The 19,598-nt window shown below is 33.1% G+C and overlaps 1 protein-coding gene across 1 annotated transcript in view; it reads right to left on the bottom strand.

Annotated features, from left to right (window-relative positions):
• atl (atlastin GTPase) overlaps positions 1-19,598 on the bottom strand; it is an 81,513-nt gene that overhangs the window by 20,384 nt on the left and 41,531 nt on the right. Inside the window, exons 4-7 of the mRNA XM_072534953.1 lie at positions 9,625-9,780; positions 8,658-8,946; positions 5,647-5,831; positions 146-367 (exon numbers count right to left, since the gene is read on the bottom strand). Of these exons, the coding sequence (XP_072391054.1) occupies positions 146-367; positions 5,647-5,831; positions 8,658-8,946; positions 9,625-9,780 (852 nt within the window). The remainder of the gene's footprint in view (positions 1-145; positions 368-5,646; positions 5,832-8,657; positions 8,947-9,624; positions 9,781-19,598) is intronic.

Here is a 19,598-nt window from a genome sequence, read left to right as displayed (position 1 = left end):
ATATATATATATATATATATATATATATATGCGTGAATTCCTTCCTAGAGAATTGGTTTTCATGATGCACAGTCCCTAATTATAACAGAGTATCCCTAATAAGAGTATAAATATTAAAATAATGTATTATTTCTTAAATGTATACCTTATCCAATTGTATCTTATACACAGCACTGAATTCGTCACCTCCCATTTTCTTTTTACTATTGAACTGATGTATTGCTTTTTCTTTAACTCTACGATGTTCACTTTCGATTATTTCGGTATTGAGGTAGGGTTTCGTGCCTCCGCAAACTTCTTCCATCAAATTGACATAAGCCTCTTTTGCGTCGGCAACAGCTGCCAGATTGTTCGCTTCGGCAGTAGCCTGAAAGTAATTAAAAATTTACAGTGTTTAGAAATATTTAAACTCGAAATTTAATAGGATTAGTGGTCACTCATTTTTGAGTACTAAACGCTTGATAACGAGCGGTTAAATACTAATTTATTTATATAAATCTTCAGGTTTTTCCAGCGTTGACAAGTCTTTCCGGTAAGGATCAATGGAATGGGTAACACCGAGACGTAACTCTCCATCTCTGACCGTATTGCTCATCCAAATATCGAGCTGATATACCGGTGTATTCTAATTTAAGTTGCCGATCAATTAAGTATTTTGTACTCTACGTTAAATTTTTTAATTTTCGGGTCTCCGCCAAGATTCGATCCTTAAACCCAATAGATTACTCATAAAGAAGTGAGTGCGTTAGCTGGCGCCTGGTGATTGAATCGAGACTGATTTATTTATCACCACATAAATCCGAAATTGTGAAATTTGTTATCTACTAAGGCGTACAGCTTACGTATCGAGGATTTATCCGTATCAGCTCAGTATGACATACCCGAATGCAATTACCTTTCTCGATATTAGATAATACTTATAGCAACTGTATAAACTCGAATGCACACAAATAATGAAATCTGGTAGTCAGTATTTCATGAGTGCAGTACATATATTGATACAAAAGATTAAAGGTAAGGTAAATGCTTAGAAAGAAATCTAACTGATCATGTACGTATATGAGGGATTAAATAAAAGAAATCGAGATATGTGAATTGTGAATAGAGGATGTCGCAGTATTGTACATATGCAGATTTGCAAGAGGAAAAACAAACTCACGGATTTTGTTTTAGGAACAATATTATCACGTTAAAAGCCATTCAACCATTAAATATTCTAAACCAAGCCATTAAAGATTCTAAAGTAACTAACCAATATTTTGCAGATGTTTTTCTCACGAATGAGTCCGTAGAATGATTTGCCTGATTAAGATTACACAACATTGAACTGAACTCGTCTCTTGTTGCAGATGTCTCCGTAGTATGTGTTTTCGAAACCATCACCTGCATTCCTACTGAATTTCGTGTATAATGAAAAAATTTAATTGGCTCAGAAAAACGTATTATTAATTGTTTTCTTCTTCCTCTTTATAAGCAACTCTGCTTGTTCATTGGCGGATTAATACCTCTATGGAAGGTTATCACTCCATCTTTTGCGCGGTCGTCCAATACTTCTGCCGATTGGTGATTTATCTCTTGCTATTTTGACGACATGGGTCATCCCCATTCTGCTTATGTGATTATTCCATTCTTTTTTTCTATTTATGTGTCCATTCGTTTATACACTGTACGTTATATTTTCTTCTAATGTCTTCACGCCTTTTTCGATCTCTCAGCGTATTTTATAAATTCTTGACTTCATCTCAATGTTAATGTGTCTGTTTCGCTATATAGTGTTATTAAGGCATCCTGCCAGTCTATTTGCTTTTTGTACTTGATCTCTCACTTCTTTGTCCAGGTCTCCATAGCTGGACACTGTAATTCGAAGGTATTTTATTTTCATTACTTGTTCAACACCGATACCAACAATTTCTATTTTACATCTGTTTTCTGAGATGAGATTGTCATATTAAATTCTTTTGCTCGTATGTTAAATCTGTGGACTAGTCTTTACAGACTATCTTCATCTTGAGCTATCAAGACTGTTTTTTTTATATCCTTTTTTGAATAGTAGAATTAGTTCGCTCGTTCTACATTCTTCCGGTATTTTATTGCGTTTTATAATTTTATTAATTAATGTTGTTAATTGTTCTGTCACTACTGCTCCACAATAATTCAGTAATTCGTTTGGTATCCCATCTTTACCTGCTGCTTTTTTGTTCTTTAGCTTTTTAAGTATTTTACGACCTCCCTGTATATTTACATTTTCTTCATTTGTGGTAATTTCTGGTGTTACCGGTTCTAGCGTCGTTTGTTTTTCCTCTGCATGGGGCTTTTTTAGGTAGTCAATCCATGTATCCTTTTCTCTGTGTTTTGATTCTATTGGTTCCTTTACCTCCGTTCTTTGGCCTCTTATAAAGCGCCATATTTCCTTTTGCAGACCATAAAAATCATGCTCCACTTCTTTCGAAAAGCGTTTCCAGTAATCATTTTTTTATTTTTCTTACAAAGGCATGTGTTTCGTTTCTTATTGTCTTGAAGTATTGCAGGATATCTTCTTTTCTTTTGTTTTCACTTCTGTAAAAAACCAAGGAGTTCTTTGCCTTAAGTATTTCATATTATTTATATGAAATACTTAATGTGTATTTCTTCCAAGTCTACACACATGTTCAAAAGTTTGGAATACGTACAAATAATATATCTACGCCTATGGTGGTTTTAAAACGGTTGTTGATAGAGCTTCTAGAGCGTTTTTAAATGAAAATGATAAACAATTTGAATCGTTTTTGTATGATTTTGGCCATATTCAATTATAATTATCGAAGTACTGTATCGAAAATTAAAAAAAAAAATTCCAAGATACAAATGACGTCTAGGATCGTCCCAGAAGTGGATAAGTCGATGTACAACAGCAGCACAAGACCGGCAAATAACATTAATAGCTCGTAGAAATCGTCTGGAATCTACAAGTGGAATATCCAGAGAAATTTCTAGGCTTCAAGGACTGAATATTTCACGGCAAACCATAAGACGCGGACTAAATGCGGTAAATTGGCATCGTAGAAGACCGCTACGTGTTCCTAAACTAACCTACCAACACAAAATAGTAAGGTTGCAATGGGCTAGAGAAATGTTGCATTATGGTCCTAACTGGAATAACTTGATGTTCCCTGATGAGTAAAAAATTGACTTGATATCTGATTCGCTAAGAACACTAGTTTGGAGGGCCCCAGGGCGACAAGCCCGACTAGAAACAGCCCAACCGCGTGTCTCATTTGAAGGTGGCAGTATTATGGTCTGGGGTGGTATTATGAGTGGTACACGGACGCCACTGCTGGTTCTGGAGAGAAGACTCACTGGTGCTGTGTACATCGAGGAAGTTTTAAATTCTGTCGTACGTCTACGCCGAGGGGCAGTAGGTGATGAATTTGTGTTTATACATGACAACGCACCTCCTCATCGAACAGCAGCAGTATAAAATTTTCTGGAAGAAGAAGGAATATCTACATTACAGTGGCCCTCGAATTCCTCCGATATGAACGTTATTGAACACGCTTGGGACATTATCCCTATTACACTTCGAGAACTAAAAGATGCTGCTCGTGAAGAATGGGAGAGAATTCCGCAAGCCCAGGTCGACCAGTTAATCGGCAGTATACTAAATCGCCTACAGGCATGCATACAGGTCAATGAAGGAAATACTAAATATTAGTTTTATGTTCATACACCTATGTTCAAATCTTCATTTTGAAGCATCGCAATTAGACCCATGCAAGACTCGTAATAAATATTTTCCTCCTCAATCAAATGAAAAGTCTATGAAATTTTAATTTGATCAGACCACCGTGAAGTAGAACTGCCTCTTGATGTTCTGCCTTCGACGATCAGTCTTTCCATGAACAAAGGCCATTTCCGTTTGTTATTGTAATGAGTCCGGTTTTAATATTTAGTCCTGGAAGCACACACTCATTTGTATGATATGCTGTCCATGGAATTCACAATGTCCTCCTATATACCCATATCTCAAAGGCGTTGATTTTGTTTGCGTCAACTTTCTTAATACAGTCCACGTTTCAGATGAATGGGTAACAAGTTTCGTGTCTTTATTCGGTGTCTTCCAGATTTTCGTCAGTTTTGCTGTTGCTGACCTAGTCGTTGCTAGTCGTCGTCACTATTATTTGTTATTATCGATTCTAGGTACTAGCACTTTCCCTCTACTTAATATGATTGTGTGACTTCAGCTTGATTATTTCTAGATCGATCAATTATTATAGCTTTTGTTTTGTTTTGATTGATAGTACTTGATATTGTATTAAAGAAATGAGAAATACATGACAAGAAGTTTATTTTTTTCCAAAAAAACGGCGCCTCGTATGAAAAAAAGGCAAAAGAGATTTGTTGTCACAAATTGTACGACAAATTCTAAAATAATTTTAGTTCGAAATATATTAGTGGCGTACCTTTTTTTTTTCTTTAAAAAATTGACATCATTACCCGTGTGCGCCAATGATGAATATAAAATTTTTAATTGTATGTCTAAAAATGCGCAGTAACAGATTTCACAGCAATAAATAAATCGTCAGTTTGTAAGAAAAATTTACACCACTTGTATCCTAAAACAAAGCATTTGCGGACATACATTTATATAGCAAATTGTCATTATTTTTTTATGCAGAATCACAGGTACCTCAGAAACAATTGATTTCTGGGCCTTGGGACAATGAGAACTTTTGATCAGAATGACCAAAGCTACCCCTATGCAAAGTTTTAATCAACTTACCTAAAACCACTTTTACAAAAGAAAAGTGTCGGGGTTCTTTCTATTTGAGTAGAACTATCACTAGTGCTTCGCAGCTTGAGATTTTTCGTCGTCCCTTTTCAAAGAGTTTTTATATGTATTATAGATGTTTTTTATTTATAACTCTCCACATTAATGCCTTATTACTAAGTTAAGTCTGCTTCGGTACTACTGTGAGCTACCGTATGACAACGGTATATACACACCTTCGAAGGGTGTTCCCCGCCATCACGGCGAGTTTTCACTCAGCAAATTAGCACTCCCTCCAAAGCGCTATCGAAGCATTTCTGACTTTCACCTTTTACTATGGTTGTGTTAAAAATTGAATAATCAGAGATGAGGCAGTTTTGGAGACAACTTTCTTTATCAATAGTAAAAAATAATAATAACATTTACCCACAATCAATTTATTCTACCACCAACGAACGGTTTCACATACTATAATTTGCTATGCATCTTCAGGTCTTAAGGTACATGGTAAATTAAATTATTCCGATACAAGGATTATTATTTAGTGTTTTAGAAAACATAGTTCAAACTGTTAAGGTAAACTGATGACGGGTGATCATCGGTTTTCTTGTAACTATTTAACAAATAGTTGTTAACAAATGTGATGCATTATATTATTTAAAAGTTATTTATATTTATTCAAGAGGTATATTTTGGAAATGTGTGCTAATTTATTTAAATTATTTATTTATAACAGACAGCTCTATGATAATATATAAAAAGATAGATGTATAACTTTTGGGTGTGCAATAACTCCAACTAGTGTTTTACAAATATTATTTTAGGATTTGTTTTAAATGGTGGTAGTACAAATTTATATCGAGACACAATATATAATGTATTAAAAAAATATCACTTACCACAAGCATAGATTTGGGTTCCGGCAATTCATTGCCTTCATAGATTTGCATATACGATTTACAATACTGAACAAAATCTCTGACTTTGACTTTGTCGCCATTAATTTTTTTAAGTACTAAATTTTCTGGAGCTAGTAACATCGGGACTAAAATTTTGAGATTATCTTTAAATTCTCCGTCGATTTCTAAAACACAAATATATGCCTTTCAAATTAGGTTATTGACGAAATTGTTAAGTATTAATTAATAAGTAACAACAACAATCCAAAAGATAAAAATGAATAATTCCAAAAGAAAACGAAACAACATGAAAAATTAAAAAAAAAATACATCACAACAAAAACCAAGTTCAAGTTCTGACTTTAGTCTACAACTTGGACAAAAATTATCAAGGTAATACGACAATGATCATAACTCTTTCCAACTGAAAAGCTAGCTAACCATTGGGGACTGATTGTAGCCCATCACCTTTGATAATGCCTGTCATAGTTGCAGACGAAAAATAAATAATTCCAGATCCGTGGCTTAGAAAATCGGAACACCATGTAATTCTTTGTAATGTAATGAACTCCTTCTTTCTGCCTTTTGGATAGACTTGCGTCTGTTCCATCTTCGAATGCCTTCTTATTAGATGTCCAAGTTCTGACTGTATTTTTCTTAGCCTTCCTATACTTCCTCTGTCCTTTTGATTTTTTCCCTTCTATTCCACTAAATTTTTCTTTCTAGTATCTAGGGGTTTATTTTGTAGATTTGTTAAGATCTATATTACGTTGTTTGTCTCTCCCATAGTATTTTCCTATGGCATCTGACTATCTATATTTCACAATCTTAGTACACTCCGTGTCAGTATTCCATTTAAGATTGTGTCCGACTGTTGGACAATTTTTCTTCTGTATGTCGATAGCTGTACATCAGCATTATTAAATAGTTAAAATTCCGTTCTTACTTCGATAATTTTGCAATCAAAGCTGCTAGTTCTAATTCGCTAATTCAACTTGGATTATAATTTTATTGGTTATAACTTTTGTGCTCAGTTTCCGAGCAGTGCTAAGTAACCATGTCATTTGTCCTCTACGAACCTCGCCTGCCCTTAATCTTGCTTTCCATTATTAGTTATAAAAAATTATATGTAACGCGCTTAAATACGTGCCCAAGATAATTATTATTTTATTATTAATAGAATTTAGTTATTTTTCGCTTTTTCACGATGCCTAGAAATTCTCGATCCATATCTATCTTTTAAATATCCAAGTCTTTCTGAAAGCTTTCCAGTTTTCGCATTGTACTGCCTTTCAATGTCCAAGCTTCCATGACTTATGTACATGACCTATATAAATAACATTTCCCCATACCGAATCGCATGCAATGTAGGTTTAAAATCATTTACAAAGAACGCATTGTAATGTCGCATGGTTAAAAAAGCTTTTATAGTAATTTTTATCTTTTTTTTAGTTCTTGGTCTGGATCAAGTGTATCGTTAATTAGGCAGTCAAGGCTTTTCAATGACTTTGATACCATACCTTTCCCCTTCCAGCACGATTCCATCCAGCAGAGTTTTTAGATTTTGTCCGTTGTGGGCGGTTATTACTGTGTCAGCGGCGTATCGTATAGTGCTGATCATTTTTCCAATAAATATATACAGCCAGATCCGGAAAATTGTCATGGAATTAGACTGATTCAAACTGTAACTTAATAGCGCAAATTCAAATTAGTATGAATATATTTAAGGATATTACAGTTTTCACTGCCTTCCATCGTTGTACCTTTTCCACTTATCCTCTTCTTGTTGACGTTTTTCTTCGTTATTGTAAAACTAAGCTATTTGTATTTAACGTTTCTTGTTACCATTATGTTGTCCTTTACATGTAAATGTTGTATCTCTTCATCTCTAATTTTATTTTTGAGAAGTTAATATCGAGGACTCCTATAGTATTTTCTCAGTCTCTCTACTCGATTATCTGCAAAGTTTAATGTGTACAAATATTACTTTATCACTGGTATTTGGATTTGTGGTATCATTTACATAATCGCTTTTTAAAACATAAGCTGTTGTAGATTAACAGAATATATTCAGAAGCCACTTTTTATCAAGCTTATTGCCTACTTTAATATCAAGCATGTTATGTATAAAGGTACTCAAATCAAGGAGCATTTTTTAGTATTAGCCCACATTAACAGTTTATTCAAAATTGAACCTATTTCAAACTGAATCAATTTGCAAAATAAAAAGTTCACAGTTCGAATGACAAATGGAGCATCATTTTTAGCAACGTTAAAAGAAAACTTCTAGTCTTTCAACTGGTACCGTCGATTTATCATTATCATCATCATCAGTGGTGCTACAGCTCTAGTTGAGCCTTGACCTTCCCCAGTCTGTTTCGCCAGTCGTTTCTGTTCATCGCCAACCGTTTCCAATTTGCCGCGCCGATTTTCCTTGCGTCCTCGTCCAAACCGTCCCTCCATCTCAGTCGTGGTCTGCCTCTACTCCTATTTCCCACTGGGACCGATAATAGAGTTGGTCTGGGTGGGTAATTTTCATTTGCTCTTGACACATGTCCAGCCCATCTAAGCCTACCTATTTTTATGAAGGATATTACATCTCTACCATTTACTATTTTTTTATACTTCTCGTACAATTCGAAATTATATCGCCTTCTCCAAATACCATTCTCACAGAATGCGCCCATTATTCTTCTTAGTATCTTCTTAGTATCTATCTCTAGATTTATCATTATAGTCTGAATAAATTCTAGACGACGTTCAATTAAAACTAAAATCAATTACGGTATCAACTGATTAGGAGGACCTGATTTCAACAATTTCTTACAACTTTAGTTTTACAAAACAAATCTGCGACAGCTCGTCCTAACAAATAAATAACCAAACTTTAAATTCGTTAAAATACATTTTATGTGTAGTAAAAACAACAAAAAGAAGAATGTAATAAATCATCGGAAGAAATTTAATACAATCAAAAATATACTCCCACCCTAAGACGAAAGAAGACTTACCTGCAAGTCGACCATCAAAAGTTGGGCTTGTAGCAACTTTTATTCCGGGATGAGGCATTAGGAAACAAGCTATTTCAGTAAAACAAGAACTAATGTGTCTTCTTAGTGATTGTAACTCGCTGTGTTGATGTTCGTTAACTTCTAATCGTTTCTGTAATATTTGCTGACCGCCAACAGCACCATATGGAGCTTCGTAAGGAAAACGCCAATCTCTGACTAAAAACTGAAGTCTTTGGAAAGGAGTTGTGCCCGAGTCTGCCAGTGCCAGTCTTCCATATTCAGTAAAAAGCTAAAATAGACATATGTACTGAAATATTTTATTATTATTTTTCCTTTTTCTTTTTGAAGTGACTATTTATTATGGCTCGGTATGCCTGTATGTTTTTATTCACTTCTGCCGGAACTCCCCAAGTGCCACGAATCGTTTTTTTGTTTCGTTCTTCTTTTTGTTTATTATTTTTGACTTATTTATCCGCCCTCAGTCGTGCTTCCTCAAAAAGTGTTCTCAATTCCATATATTGACACATTAATGAAATATTACTTCACTTTTATAAAGTAATTTTTCTCTCTGCTAACATGAATAGACCTTGTGATTAGGTACACATTGATATTACACCGAAACTTAAGTTCAAATATCCCAATAAAACCCAGTGGAAAAAGTCGAGTTGTGCAGAAGTTAATAACGTATCTCTAGGTGGCCAATAAGTCACATAATTAATATGCGTCAAATCAGTAACCCGGGAATTACGATTAAACAATATAGAAATTTTATAACGGCAATAAGCTTGTATTTATTCATGAATTTTTATCAATATTGATGCTTCTGCCGAAAAATGAGTTCCAGAAATGTTAAAACATTGAAAAAAACATAAAGGCAGGTAACAAATATCAGAAGAATATATTTGAATTCTTACTGCTTTTGATCAAAGGCAAATAAATGTTACAGGAGTAATATATTTTTTATTACCTGTAAATGTTGTAAATCATCTTCTTGTATATTGCTTGATAAGTTGTAAATTTGTACTGAACTTAACATAGTACTTAGTGCGAAAATAGTCGCACATTCTTTTACTGTGCTTTTACTATCCCATGTTCCTTGTGTATCCAGCAATATTACTGCTATCTGAAAATACGAAATGATTTTAAATAATTTAAATATTAGTAAAGAAGAAACAGTAAACTATATATCAACCAAAAACGCTTTTTTCGAAAGACCTCATTTAATTTTTTATATATATATATATATATATATATATATATATATATATATATATATATATATATATATATATATATATATATATATGTAATATACAGGATACAGGAATTAAACATTTTGGTTCGCAATCTTTGAGGTATACTTTTATTTTTAAGTACGTATGAGAATCTCATATGTACTTAAAAATAAAAGTATACATCAAAGACTGCGAACCAAAATGTTTAATTCCTGTATCATACCTCTACTTACATATGGAGCTCAAACCTGGACATTCACTACAATAAACATGGAAAATGTGGAAACGTCTTACAAACAACAGAGATGAATGGCAAGAATTAGGAGAGAAGGGCTTAAAAAATGCATAAATTTATTGAAAAGAAAATGCTCGAATTGCTGAAATATGTATATAGGCATATATAATGTATATATTTTGGCACAGACTGATAACTACAAAAGTAGAATATTTCTTGAAATGTATTACATTAATAAAAATAAAAACACTTTAAATTATAAAACGGACACTGGACAGTTAAGTAACATATATTGTAACATATTGAACAAAATTTATAAATATTAAAAATAGCCAACATTCATCTTAATAACAACTAACCTTAATAATTCATCAAATAAATATTATTCTTCTAACTTTTCTTTTATTGTTATTTTTATTTTTACATTTGAAATAATTTTAATTTTTTATCGTATAGCTGTAACGAACGTGCTTAAGATAATTTAATCTTGACATTCAATATTTCAAATACTTCAATGTCAGTTTTTATTTGCGAAATCTTTTAAATTCTGTAAGTGTTTTAAAATGTATTTGTACGCCATTTTTTGTAATGTTCAAATTGTTTTTAGTTTACTCCTGAGGAAGCTTTTAAATAAATAGCGAAATATTGAGTAATTTAGAAAAAAGAAAGATTTTTATTATAGACCACTATACCCGATAATTTGAACGTATTTATATATATATATATATATATATATATATATATATATATATATATATATATATATATATATTGTATTCATTATGACAAATGTGTATGACTGCTAGACTAATAGGTTTATCAATATATTACAACGTACAAAATCTTATTTTGTTTGGTTTCCGATGCAGTTGGTGCTCTCATAAAAAAAACCTAGACAAATCAAATAAATATCATATTTTTGTGGAACAAATGTGGAATTCTATGACTGTGAATTTTATGACTGGTCGAAGGGATCTTATCAGACGAAACTAAAGGTGGGCACTGTCAATAATTGAGGAAATACTTCTACAAAATAGGTATAGTAAATAAAACCAGAGAATGGACAAATGCAGTAATTATACCGATATACAAGAAAGGAAACACACGAGACTGTAAGAACTATAGAGGTATATCACTACTATGTGTAGCAGCAAAAGTATACGAAACCATAATAGAAAGGAAAATCAGAAAAGAAATAGAACATAAATTAGAGGACGTACAAAGTGGATTCAGGAAAGGACACAACACACAAGACCATATATTCACCATGCAACAAGTAATAGAAAAAGCCTTAAAGAAAAATAGAGAAATATATCTGAGCTTTATAGACATGGAAAAAGCATTCCACTCAGTCAAAAGAGAAGATATATGGAAAAGCCTAAAGAAGAAGCAAGTAAGTGAAGAACTGATAGAAGCAACAAAGAGTATATACATGAAAACAACAAATACAGTAAGCATGTTAAATACACAGTCAGAACCATTTGAAACAACCCAAGGAGTTAGACAATGGGGAAGTCTCAGCCCAGTGCTATTCATAAATGTAATAGATGAGATAGTGAAAGAATGTAAGAAAACATTCAAGAAATACTGCATCGGTTGGAACAGAATGCAAATGACAAACGCTGAGATGTGTATATTTGTAGACGACATTTGTAGAGAAATGGAACCTAGAAGCAAGCAAATACAACTTAAACGTAAACAAAGAGAATACTCAGATAATGAAAATATCAAGGAAACAAGGGACGGAAGATCAAAGAGAAGTAATGATAGACCAACAAAAAATAATACAGACAAATTCATACAAATACTTAGGAACAGTAATCAACAACAAAGGAGACATCGAGGACGATCTTAACAACAGAATGGAAAACACAGGAAAACTATTCCAAGCACTAAATAGAGGATTCCTTAATAACAAAGAAATATCAACAAAGACCAAGATGACAATATACAAAACAATATATATAGACCTACAGTGACGTATGTAGCAGAAAATTGGATATTAAACAAAAGAGATCAGAGCAGAATTCAGGCAGCAGAGATGAAATACCTCAGAAGAACGATCGGAGTAAAAAGAACTGATAGAATCAGAAATGAAGAAATAAGAGAAAGACTCAAAATCAAATCGATACTCGACTCAATCAAAGAGAAAAAATTGGCATGGTTCGGACATCTAACCCGGATGGACAATAATAGACAAGTTAAAAGAGTGTGGGACGCCAAACCAATAGGGAAGAACAGAAAAGGAAGACCCATTAAAGAATGGAACAGTAACATCTCGCAGATACTGCAGAGTAAGGGTGAGACTTGGCAGGAAGCAACACAGATGGCATCCAATAGGAAGGAATGGAGAAAGTTCGTTAAGAGCTAGGACACCTCAGAAGATTGTAAAATATTGTAATTTAATGAATTGTATTATAAACGGCCCAACACCGAAAGGTACAAATGGGTCTACTGATTAAGTAAAGTAAAGTAAGTTGTAATTGTTTTTACCTATATGTCTATATATACCATTGCCCAGTAAGTATGAGTGGTTTGTCAAAATGCACACTGGTAGCGATATCTACCACCCTTTCCAGCCCTTCTAACAAAGAAAATTTTTTTTAAACATTTTTTGTCTTTTTAATGATGCATAATGAATTATTTTTACTAATCAAAAGTATATTTTTACAAAAAAAAATAGTTCTGCCCGTTAAAGGGTTAACGGGGGCTACCCTATAGTGTACAATTGATTCATTAATGATGTCAATGTCTAAGTATTTTCGGTATGTTTATCTGTTTACTTCTAAAATTGTCAATTGTTTTTTTGAATATTTAATAATTTTGATTATTTAATCGATCTTATATTTCAATATATAGCATTTTCACAAAATACAATGAATATTGCCAAATATCAGGGAGAACTCTTTTAAATGGCTAACCCTGTACATATATGTACATATATGGCCTTTAAAAGGCTAGAAAAGGGTAGAACGATGTGATCTACAACTGAACAATGGATTTAGACAAAAGAATATAGAAAAAAGTATACAAACCCTTATGGACGAAGTATACCGGAAGAATAGATACGAAGATAAAATCAAAGTATGTAAGGCAGTTATTTTGTACGGGTATAATAAAACGAAACGTCAAATATAATGTATTTTTAATTAAAACTGTGGTCTAATCTTAATAAATATACTTGTTCATATAGAAATGCCGCGAGAAAATGTAATTTATTATAAACACGATTTAGTACCCAATAAAAAATCTTTTCTATTTGATATACTTAAAAAATATTAAAAATCAAACATACTTTGATTTAACTAAATCTCAATCATCCCACTTAAACCCTGTTCAATTTATTTCAGGTAAAAATATCCAAAATTATTTATTTATTCTATTGAAACAACATCCGTAAATTCCACTAATTTAAAATTTCAAGGTTATTGGGACCACAGTTCATTTCATTTAAAATGTGTACTTACATCACGCTAAGTATTTTTTACACAAGCAAGTAATTGTTATTTTTAAATTTCTTATTACATGTGCACTATTAAAAATTAATTAGTATATACTATTACCTATACTATACACGCAGTACAGGGGCGACTGAATGTTAGAAAATACCATAGTTACTAATACAGCGATCAGGGTATCGTGAAAACAAAAACCAAGTAAAAACATACTTTTTCATTTTCCTAAAACATTTCTATATGGAAGACTCCGAGATCCCAGACCTATCCTTATCACTCTACAAACGCACATGTTGGTTACTATGTAGACGATATACACATACACGTCAAGAATACTTTGGGTCGTTCTCAAACTAATTTGAATGGTATATGGTTATACATCGTAGTGTTGCTGTATGGTTATACCATACAGCATGTGGTTATACATGTCAAATACCATAAACTGCATTCAGTTGTTAATGGCATCGTCATACATCATAAGCAAATGCGTATTGAAACCATCAATACGCCTTTGTAATGATACAAACACTTCGCAAAAATTGTTTAAAAAGAGTCCTCATTCAAAACGTTTACATTTATTGATTAAATTATTTGTGACTATAGATCTTACGATCTTACGTAGACTATTCCAATTGTGGAATTTTCAATCCAGAATTCCCGCTATATTCCTGTCCTAGCCCTTTCAGGACGGTTGACCAATATATGTGACAGAAGGAAAGTTGTCACGCCACGCGGATGACTAACTATATATATATATATATATATATATATATATATATATATATATATATATATATATATATATATATATATATATATATATATATATATATATATATGCCCTTTTGATTAATCAGTCAAAATTTAAAAATGAAACTGGCAAGCAAATGGCTCGTGAGTTGTTATTTTGCCACACAAATGAGTGCCCTACATATCGGTCACCGACAGATATATGCGACACTGAGCCAGAGAGAAAGATGCGCGCACAGCCTACAGATTATACAGTAGCAATAAATGTACGCTTTTTAAGAACGCCACTGTCAAGATATACCTTTATAGACTAAAACTCAGCGAATCAGAACTTTGTGATTGTGATGGCAATGTTTATGATATTCAGTATTTGATGCAAACTATGACGATATCACAAAATAAACCAAATCGTTTTGAAATTTTTAAAAAGAATAAAGATAAAAATTTTATATGTAATGGATGATTCAGCTTAAATATGTATAGTTTTTGTTCCTCCTCTCTATCCTTATTTTATATTACTCTCGCATCCTTGGCTATTTTGTATGTTAGTGAAGTCGCCATAAAAGACACATTAGCGTGAAAAGTATCCCTGTCCTTATTTATAATTTACTATTTTATTACTTGTTAGGAAATTCTTCCAAATAAGAAATAATAATACCATACATATAATAATACCATACACATTATCGGAAAAACCTAAAACGATAGAAAATAAATTCAATATTTCAGCAACATTCAAAACAACAAACACATTGAGATATATTTTATCTAAAACTAAACGTAACAATAAACAAGAACAAATAATTGTGTTTATAAAATAACTTGTAAACATTTTTTGCTACGCATGGGAAAATGAACATAAGTACAATGGAAAGATTAAAGTATAGTCCTGAAATAAGCAGATGGTAAAAGAGAAGAATCAAAGAAGCGGCTCCAATTATATTAAATAAAACCAATTGCGTCACAAATTCCTCGGCAGAATACAGTAGAATCTGGTTACCCACATTAAAAGAGGAAGTCAATAGAAAGAAAATGCCACTATTAGTAAGTCAATGACATTTCGAGGATACATCATTTATATTTTAAAATAACATACTATAAAATCAGAGTTTGGTGTTAATATTGAGAGTAAACTAAATATAAGACCAAATACTTACCATGTCGGGATAGTATCATGAGGTTTTTTTCTCATGATTTACTATGGAATCACTAACAGAAGAATTTTACTGTCATCATTGCATGCGGTTGTCTTTTTAGAGACGAATCACATGCTATGATTTTTATGACGGGTATTCGTAAAGTTTATTTCATGTAATCGAATGAACTATCTTTCAATAAAGTCGTCCCAGGAACGCAACTCAAAAATATTGACAATATCATTAAAGTCGTCTACTTTAAAATGTATAATATAATAAGAACAGTTCAAAGTTAAGAGGATGAGGGTCCATTATGGAAATAATACTAATTTTTTGTACTCTATCTCATGTAAAATATTGTATGGTATATAACTAAGCAAAAAAGATGAAGGTGTACGAGTCATTCAGCTTTGAAAAATACGTCTTCTAGGCTAAAAAAAATGAAGGTGTCACATATGCAGGCTAAAAGGATGACAGTCCACCTAGTTCAGATTGCTGACCACAGAGCTTTCAGCTATTAGTGCTGTTTGTTGCACAGATGTTTTGTAAACGTACATACCTGTGTTTATTTACAGCTTTCTGTTATTCTGGTGTAGATTGTTGATATTTTATTATTGAAGTACTGTGCTGTTTAAAATGTCTGACAACGAATATTCTGCAGCAATTGAAAACTGTTCAAGGAAAAGAAAAGGTTTTGGTATATGCAAGATGTAATGAAAAAAGTGAGGTTATGTAGCCATGAGTTAGGACCAGACCGGGAGTGTTTAAGACTTAAGTGATTTAAAAACATAAGTTTAAGTGAAAGACAAGATATTATTTATGAGTTCAACCTGCTCTAATTACACGACAAACAATCAATGTATCTTTGTGGACTGATAGTATGCTGTTCTATCATGCGCAATAGGCCTAAAAAGCCCGAAGCTGAAGCAGATTTTCACACATTTTCGTATACTTACCAGGTAAGTGAAGTAAGAAATGAGCAGGTAGTATAAATACCTGTATGTTATAAAGCATTCCTGTCCCTTCAGGGCATCACGGCCAAAAGAGTACAGCATTTACAAAAGAGCCTAAAAACAACAGGCGTAGCACCATTGGACATACGAGGAAAGCATTGATCGAAGCCTAATAAGATTCCAGATGATATTATTGCCTCTGTAATTGATCACATTAAATCCTTTAAAACCAGAAACTTACACTACGGGTTAGAAAAATCGAAAAAACCATACTTGCCTGAAGAGCATAATGTAAGTATGATGTTTTCTTTATACAAAATAGCTTATCCAAACTATAAGTATCACTGGAAAAGTACAGGCAAATATTCAATTCTAATTTTAACTTGTCTTTTGGCCATTCTAGGTGTGACAACTGCAGCACCTGTGATGAACTTTTGCAATGAATTTCCAAAAGAATCTACCTGTCCCAAACATTAGTACTAACGATGCTTATTATCGTAGGCAACTATCATTTCACATGTTCATCATACATAAACTTTCAAACTCAGAATCTTTTTTATTATACCTATGCAGAAATCTATGGCAAGAAAGGAGGAGATGAGGTTTGTTCTTTGCTTTGGGATTTTATTTTTAATCACTTTGACTTGCAAGTAAAAGAACTTAAAATTTTCTGCGATTCCTGCGCAGGTCAGAACAAAAATTACGCCGTTTTCCGTATGCTTCGCTACATTGTACACTATACTAAAAGACTTGATGAAATAATAATGTTTTTTCCAATCAAAGGCCACTCGTACCTCGAGTGTGACAGGAACATGGGCTTAATCAATGAAAAATCTGTGGTTGAAACTCCTTCCGAGTGGAACGAAATTATTGAAAACTTCAGATCCAAACTAACACCATTTAGAGTTATTTCTTGAGAGAACCAAGAAATATTTCAGTCGTGGACTAAGTTTCTTTCTCCTTTGTAAACAAAAAGTTGTCCTTTCAAAACGCGACCTGTACGACAACCAAGCATCGTTTCTCATCACCCTCGAATGATCTTACATCGTCAGAATGTGAATGGCCTAAATGAAGAAAGTATTGATTCATTTTAAGACACGTTAGTGGACTCTCATCCATTTAGCCTGAGATTTCATGACATGCCATTTTCAGATAAATAAATTTATATTTATAGTCATTTTTGTAAATTGATAATCCAAAAATATAACGTATACATTCCCTGTAAGTTAATGCATGAATTAGTAACAAAGTGAAGTGCCCGTTCTGTTAATTATTTTTAATCTAGTTTTAAAACTTAAAAACCTAATTTCTCAAAACTTGTTTTTTTTGGACCTTCATCCTTTTAGCCCTGAATTGGTAATATTAATGAGTCAGATAAAATTAGATTATTAGAAGAATTTTCTACCACGTAACAAAAAACAAAATTTATTTAATTTAGTAATGTTTTATATTTTGAGAACAATTTCCAAAATTGTGGCTTATTCAATAAAATGAAAATAGCTTCAGAACAATATCCTTATTTGTAATTCAGGTTAAGCTGGTTAGGACTCTGGATGAAGAGTATACCTTCAGATAAATTTAATTTTTTTTATGTTCTGTTCTGTTTTTTAAACATTCCTGTGGCGAATTAAACCAACAATGAATTATTACGAATTAATAATAATTAAATGCCATCTGGACAAACGATTGAAGGATACCTCCGAAAAATCAGGCACAGACAAATGTCACCTCGGGGGAACAAATAAGGGTCTAACCACCTTCTGATATCCCCGGGTGCTCTGTAGAGGGCTTCGAATATACTGTCGAGAGCTCCTCTACCTAAGTCCATTTTCGGGTTATGGACTTGGGTAACACTATGGAAAATATTTATCTTCGGTGTCTTGCCTTGAAAAAGGCAAGATATTTCTTACATGACAATTTCTTCGTCGAAATAAAAACACCAAGTTAAGTTGAAACAATTCTCAGCCACAGAGTATGGAAAATAAATGCAGGAAGCAGAGCCCCGAGAGCACTAAGCTTTCGGAGAGCTCGTGAGGAACTGACCTGGCTGACCTGAAAATCGCCAATATTTATATGCGCTGTTCGAGCGATAAATAGGGATTTCCAGGTCAAGAGCCAATGGGAAAATTCGAGGCGGGGCGATGCGCATCGAAATGCGTACTAGTCCACAGACTATCGCATTCGATGACACAAAGAGGTCAAGGGTTCAAGAGTCAGGAAATCTCCTGGGGTCAAAGCATTGAGATCTTCAACATCATTAGTTAATACGGTGGGAGGGCGTGAGTTTAAGACGGATTCAATTAAAGTCACAACGGTATAAAATTCTTCATAGGTCAAAATTTGTGCCCCGACTATACGAGCAATATGTTCCTTTACAGAACGAATTCCGCGTTCATAAATACCGCCAAAATGTGGAGAAGCAGGAGGAGCAAATGAAAATTTAATGTTTTCTTTATCGAGAGCACTCTCCATAAAACTACCAAGTTGTCGATAAGCACTATGAAAATTAGTGCCATTATCACAAAATACTTGAGATACTCGACCTCTGCGAGCGATAAACCGTTGTAAAGCGGCTAAAAAGGCTTCCGCGGTTAAATCACTAGCCAATTCAAGATGTAAAGGCTTTGTAGCGCAACATAAAAATATACACAAATAGGCCTTTTGAGTTCTAACTCCCCTGTAACGAGACATAGTTATCGAAAACGGTCCACCATAATCTAACCCACAAATCGAAAAAGGTTTAATGGCACCGAGACGAAATTTAATAAAATTATCCATAGGGGGTTGTAAGGTTTTGGGAGATTGTTTCCAACATCTAATACATTTGGGCAATACTGAATTAACGGCTTGTTTAGAAGACAGTATCCAAAACCTTTGACTAACCAAAAACTGAGTACTCTTAAATCCAGCATGTAAATACTTCTCATGATAATGACGAACTAGAAAAGTAGTTCTCAGACAGAATGTCACTCCTTCAGCTGAAAGCATATCCACTCGATCTAAATATCATACAAGTATACGCGCCAACAGCAGACAAAGATGACGAGATTGTGGAAGAATTTTACCAACAACTGGAGACCCTAATGAGAATGACCAAGAAATGTGTGACAGAAGATATGACTACCACAACATCCACAAAAAGATCAAAGAATTAACAACTAAAAAGAAAACCAATAA

The sequence above is a fragment of the Diabrotica undecimpunctata genome, chromosome 6 (assembly GCF_040954645.1).
Source record: "Diabrotica undecimpunctata isolate CICGRU chromosome 6, icDiaUnde3, whole genome shotgun sequence".
NCBI classification, from domain to species: Eukaryota; Metazoa; Arthropoda; class Insecta; order Coleoptera; family Chrysomelidae; genus Diabrotica; species Diabrotica undecimpunctata.
This window is presented reverse-complemented; position numbering and strand designations above follow the sequence as displayed.